This window comes from Quercus suber, unplaced genomic scaffold (assembly GCF_002906115.3).
Source record: "Quercus suber isolate HL8 unplaced genomic scaffold, Cork oak 2.0 scaffold_780, whole genome shotgun sequence".
Taxonomy (NCBI): Eukaryota; Viridiplantae; Streptophyta; class Magnoliopsida; order Fagales; family Fagaceae; genus Quercus; species Quercus suber.
In genome coordinates, this window is record NW_027070216.1 from 23,225 (window position 1) to 29,737 (window position 6,513).

At 33.0% G+C, this 6,513-nt stretch overlaps 1 protein-coding gene across 1 annotated transcript; it reads left to right on the forward strand.

The window, feature by feature from the left end:
• Positions 1–295: 295 nt before the first annotated feature.
• Positions 296–6,303, forward strand: LOC112033600 (probable serine protease EDA2; the record flags this gene model as incomplete). Its single annotated transcript, XM_065767161.1, is given in 9 exon segments — positions 296–478; positions 1,171–1,287; positions 1,420–1,473; positions 1,554–1,625; positions 1,971–2,176; positions 2,376–2,470; positions 3,476–3,550; positions 4,512–4,595; positions 5,947–6,303. Coding segments are annotated over 9 exon segments (1,002 nt in total), but the record flags the coding sequence as incomplete, so codon positions are not given.
• Between the last annotated feature and the right edge of the window lie 210 nt (positions 6,304–6,513).

Below are 6,513 nucleotides of genomic sequence, written 5' to 3' on the forward strand. Positions count from 1 at the left end.
CAAAAAAAAAAAAAAAAAAAAAAAAAAAAAAAAAAAAAAAAAAACTGGCTACCGGTCATGATCCATAAGTCAATACTTCATATTCTAGTGTTTGGCAGTGAAGCATTAATAGAAGAAGTCTTCTTGACATTCTGATTTAGGAGGGTAAAATTCTTGGCTTCAATCAATGAAGCCTATGATTTTTTTCATTTCCTTTTGGACCTTGAAAGTTTAATCTTATGGGGGTGTTTCCATGGCCTTATTTCTATTGCCTTTATCAGTTGTTTTGATAGCCCTTTTTTTGTTGTTTTGGCAGGAATCTTTAAATTCAAAGTCCAATAGAGCAAAGGTTGAAAATCCCTGGTTCGTTTTTGGTGTCTCATACCCAGGAGCTCTTAGTGCATGGTTCCGTCTTAAGTTCCCACATTTAACATGTGGAAGCCTTGCAAGTTCTGCAGTTGTTCTTGCTGTTTATAACTACACTGAATTTGACAAGCAGGTAAAAGACTGGTTTTTTTTTTAAAATTCTTTTCCATGTGCAGATCAAAAACTTTGATTTTTTTAGGAATAATTATTTTTTATAGGATATATAATATATATATAGGAGAGATTCTGTGTACACAAGGTGTATACACAAATAAAATTTTTGTTTCTGGAGCTAAGCTTTAAGAATGCTTCGTCTTGCTAATTTGCTATTACTTCCTGTCTAAGAAGAACGGACACCCCAAAATTCGCAACATGTCCATGTTGGACACAGACAAATAAGGGACACTCTACACTCAGCATGCATAGCCTCAGTGTGTCAAGTTGAAAAAAAAAAAATATTATATAAAAATTTATGTTTTTAAAGATTTATATTTGTTATTTCTTTTTTCCCATGAGCTAGAGCTTAATTCGCCCCTCTTCTCCCATAATAATGGGATGGAGGGTGAGGTTGTGGATTCAAGAGGCGCATGTGTAACTTACCAAAAAATACTTATTTAATTTGAAAACTCAAAATAAACATAAAATATGCCTAAAAATAAATTAAATATTCCTAAATATTTTTTTAATTAATTAATTGTCATATCCCCACAATGTCGTGTCCAAAGTTTTCAAGAATTATTATGTTGCTGTGTCTTTTGTTGTGTCATGTCCATGCTTCTTACTTTGTTGTTAGATATATACTTTCAATATTATCTTCTAATGCAGATTGGTGAGTCAGCTGGTGCGGAATGTAAAGCTGCATTACAAGAAACTAATGAACTTGTTGAACAAAGACTTGCAACAGATGCAAAAGCAGTGAAGACATTGTTTGGTGCAGCTGAGGTTTGAGTCTTTTCCCTGTCATAATTGATCATGATTCATGTTGTACTCCAAAACATTATTTAAATTGCAGACTTATGAGAATTTTCTTCTATACTCTTTATCTTGCATGTTGACCTTTATCTGTGTCTGCAGCTTGAGATTGATGGCGATTTCTTTTATTTTCTCGCTGATGCTGCTGCGATAGCGGTAAATATGGTTTCTTTTCCAGTTCTGTTTCTATTTTAAATTTTCACAAACTAGTGATCTTTGAATTTTAAATTTTGCAGTTTCAATATGGAAATCCAGATAAACTATGCTCCCCTCTCGTTGAAGCAAAGAAGGCTGGAGACAATTTGGTGGTATGCTCCTTTTTTCTTGCTATAGAATATAGATCTGATTATTTCATTGGGGACTTCTTTAAGACATCAATGGTCTTGTTTTTGGACAATTTATTAACTGCCTTCACTGGTTATAACTAGTAATCCCTAGCTTATTAATGGATGAGCTATCCAGATCTTGCTCCTCGCACTTTTAGTTATAGATATATGTTTTGCTTTGTCACATGTTACATTCGATTAAGTTTATTCTTTTTTGCTTTGTTCCATTTTTCTCTGTTCAACTTCTTAGCACTGCTGATGTTACATTTTCTTGGCCTTGTGTTCCATCCAGTTGTTGTCTAATGCTTCTAACATTGTTTCATGCAGGATGCATATGCCAAATATGTGAAGGAATATTATCTTGGAAGTTTTGGTGTTAATGTCCAAACATACAATCAGAAACACTTGAAAAACACTGCTCTTAGTGAAGACAGTGCCGACCGGTTGTGGTGGTTCCAAGTTTGTACTGAAGTTGCATATTTTCAGGTGGCACCATTAAATGATAGCGTTCGCTCCACAAAAGTTGACACAAGGCATGTTTCTCATCACCTCATTGTGTTTAATGTGCCCTTTTTATCTTTTGTATTTTTACTTGCCTTTATTTAGAGATCATAAAAATTTTAAAACTTTTTGCGGTTGGTTTTGTGTGCCCTATTATGCGCATCTGGGTATGCATTTTTTTTTTTTTTTGATACGATCTGGGTATGCATTTTGGTTGCTCATAAATGACAGATACCATCTCGACCTTTGCAAAAATGTCTTTGGAGAAGGCATCTATCCTGATGTTGCTGCAACAAATATTTACTATGGAGGCACAAAAATTGCCGGTATAAACATTGACTTTGCTCCTGTCTATATTTTTTCTCAAAATCTCTAGGAAGCATGGATGCTTAATACTAGCAGCCATGTCCATATCAGACATGTATCCTATATGGATGCCATGAAGTATTTCTTTTACTTTTTTTATATCCTCTCCACTCTCACTCAAATTCTCCCTATGAAACTAAGATGTTCTCAATTTGTTTATTATTTAGACATATGTTTTGTTTGGCATATGTTGTTTATTTTCTGAACTAAAACCTAGTATAGCATGTACTTAAACATATTCATTAATATGTTAACAAATTATAGCATGCAGGCAGAAAATTATCCTAAATTTTCATTAATTGATATATTGCTGTATCCATGTTGTGTTGGATACATGTCCCATATCTGTAGTAGTGCTTCCTAGGTGTAACCATCTAAAAGAGTATTGGACCATAGTACCCATTTGGTAGCTGAGGAGTCGATGTTAGCTCCTGATAGTTGGATAGTAGTCTATGATTTATGGTTTGGCAACCAATTTATTTTCTTTGCATATTTTTAGATATATCTAAAAAATTTAAAATCAAACACCTCTCTTTCTCCTCTCTCTCTCTCTCTCTCTCTCTCTCTCTCTCTCCATCATACCTATTTGCATGTGTGCATGTAAATATCTGCAGCTTTATTTATTCTCACCTTCATCTCCTAGTAACCAATTGCTGCTTTTTGTTGGTTTTACAACATTCATTCATGGGCTTGGGGAATCTAGCTCTTTACATATAATTTTTAGAAGCCTGCATTGTGGGAACTTGAGGGCTGTATGCACTGAATGATAAGTAAAAGTTAAATGTCAGAAGGGAGGTTTAGTATTTATATGAAGGCGGATTTTAAAGAAGTTAGTTTAGTTCAGAGGAGAAAATCAATGACTGAAAGTATTTATTTTGTGCATGTAGGTGCTGAGTTACTGTGATGAGATACTATCAATGTATTCACTAATAGTTCACGTCTTCTCATGAAAATTTAAAACGCAGGTTCAAAAATAGTTTTCACCAATGGTTCACAAGATCCTTGGCGTCACGCATCAAAACAGACTTCATCGACAGATAGTGAGTTTCTAATTTTTTGATATGAAATTACAAAATTATTGTAATAATATAGGAATTATACTTATTACATAAATATGTGTGTGTGTGTATATATATATATATATTTTTTTTTTTTCAAGTTACACCTAGTGTAACTTTAATTGGATGCGAATTTTCAATTTTAACAAATCTACCATTTGATTATATTATCTTTATATATTCTCCTTGCTTGCAAAATTTCAAAGTAATCAAAGATCAATAGTCATGTTATTAATCAATTGTTTAAATTCGAGTTTTTGTAATCTAAAATAATGCATAAAAGATGAATTTATGGATCAAACGGTAAATAACATCCAATTGGCATGAAAATTGGTATGCATGTTAAGAACATATAGAACATGTAATCTAATAGTGAGATTTTCAAAATATGATTTCAATAACAAGTTATTGGATGGTATAACATTGTTTAGAATTATATCAGGTGTAACTTGAACTCAACCCTATATATATATATATATATATTTTTTTTTTTTTTTCCTTAGATGTCAAAATTGCTTCAATCCCACCAAATTGGGCCAATTCTTGTTAGAACACGTATCTTAAATATAAGTAGTAATCACTGCAGACTTTTTCCCGTAGACATTTCCATAGATGCATCTCTATTATTTGATTAAATCGACAATGAAAGATATTATATATAAGCTTTCACAAGAAATTCTGAACCAAATTTGTAAGGTTTAATATATTTTAGTTAATTATTAAAAAAGAAAAAAGAAAAAAAAGGTTTAATATATTTCAGTCGTCTTTTTGTGGTTCTTGCTTTAGAGTTTGTATATGATTACTCTTTGTATTTGAATGATTTGGCGATTTTCCTGCATGTAACAACTATGTGGATTCGTTTTAATGGGATAAGGACATTTTGATGTCTTTCCTTTATGACGTTTTTATTCTTTTACTAACATCTGCCTGTTGAACTTTGTAGTGCCTTCCTACACCATTTCTTGTCATAATTGTGGCCATGGCACCGATTTACGAGGATGTCCCCAAGCTCCTTTAAACATTGAAGGTATGCATAGCTTGTCTCAGATTTTATACTCTCAATGTCTCATTTAAATTTTGGCCAGTTCATGGGTTTTGAAATGGGCTGATAATTTGCATGTTCAAAATGTAAAATTTGATGCATCCGGAATCAATTGCTTCCATAATGGGTTTCAATGGCTGGAAGAATAAGCACTTGGTTATCTTTTCACAATCATTAGTTTAACATTGATGAGCGAATAAGTTGCGTAGTAAATTTTGTTCTTGATCAAGATACACATCATAGCTGCATGCATGTCTGGCAAAAAAATTTAAATCTAAATTTTGGACATGATTGGTGGATGGTCATGACACCATCCAAACATGGAATCGAAAAAAATTATTTTGATAACCTGAGACAATCTGAGCCGTAATCAAGAGTGACAGCCTGTCTCTCTCTCACGTTCCAGATCAGATTAAACTATCTTGGCCTTCTCTCTCTCTCTCTCTCTTGCTTGTTGTCTCACTTGATCAAACTATGGTGACTCAAACCAGTGGATATCAGTGCCACTGGAAGTGCAATTACTCTCTCCTCTCTCTCAGTTAAGTACAGCTGCCTTTTGGCCCTCCCTCTCAGCCATGAAGGCAACTGTGTTTTAAGGGTTTTTTCTTCTTCATTTTTACCTAGTCTTTTAGACTTCTGGGCCCTCTCTCTCATATAGTTTGCTTTTATTTTGAACGTCTTTGTTAAAAATTAAAACTTAAAATATAGTTCCATTTATTTATTTATCATTACACTGTGTTAATGCTATTATGCTATTACATAGTGCAGTAGAAGAGTTAGTTGTACTTTTTCAAGTTGTGTTTTTTTTAGAAGGATTTTCAAATTGTTTTTAGTAGAGCACATAATTGTAAATTTTAAATTATTTCTTTTATTATGAATGGATCCACTACAAATACACGTTAGAGCATCATCTAAAAATACATATGATTGACCCTAAGGTTTGATTGTTGTTGTTGCTTCTAGTTGAATTTTCTAGATATGTTTTCAAATACTTTTAATGGCTGTTAATTATTTCTAATACCTACAATATATATATATTAACTGCCGTCTCACATTCTAATTTTTTAAGAATTGTCGCCATGTTTATGTCCGCACTTCTTAGTTAAAAGCCTTCCAATTTAGAATTGTTGCAATGTCCGTCTCCACGCTTCTTAGTTAGAAGCTTTCCTATATTGAAGGTTTTGATGTAATTGACTTGAAATTTAACCATTAAATGTATCTAATGTTGCCACTTTGAATGACATTCCGATATTATATGCATTAACGGTCATGCTCGTCAACTTTTCCTGCAAATAGTTGATGTTGTCTCTTCTGAAGCTTTGGTTTCTCCTCTCAGGCAATGCCGAGAACTGCAGCTCTCCTGATGCAGTCAATAAAGTAAGGCAACAGATCGTGGAACACATAGATTTGTGGCTGTCACAGTGCCAAGATGCAGCTAGGAGTGCTATCTGATGTTTGGAGCACATAAATGTGTAAAATGATTATTTAACTAACCTTGATGTTGTGCTTTATATCTTCTGTGCAGATGTTTATATGCAAATATATCTCAGATATTGCGAAATGAGTTGCAATCTTATGGACAACAAACCTGTATATATTTATAGACAGTAGTAATTTAGAGGCACGGTTGGTATTACCTCTGTAAATTTGTTGTATACCTATCATATCCAGATAAAGGTAATTACTTGGTGAATGTGGAAACAGTCTTATGTAATTAGATGCATGTCAAATTGACGAATCCTTCACCCATGTGTCTTGAATAACTTTTGAGTGAAAAGGCTGATGTCATAATATTATAGCCAAAGAATGTCATTATAGAGAGATTTGAAACATGAGTATTTGGGAGTTGGGAAATTATACTTTAATCCACCCATGGTTAACATCAAGTTCAAATTGTTAACCT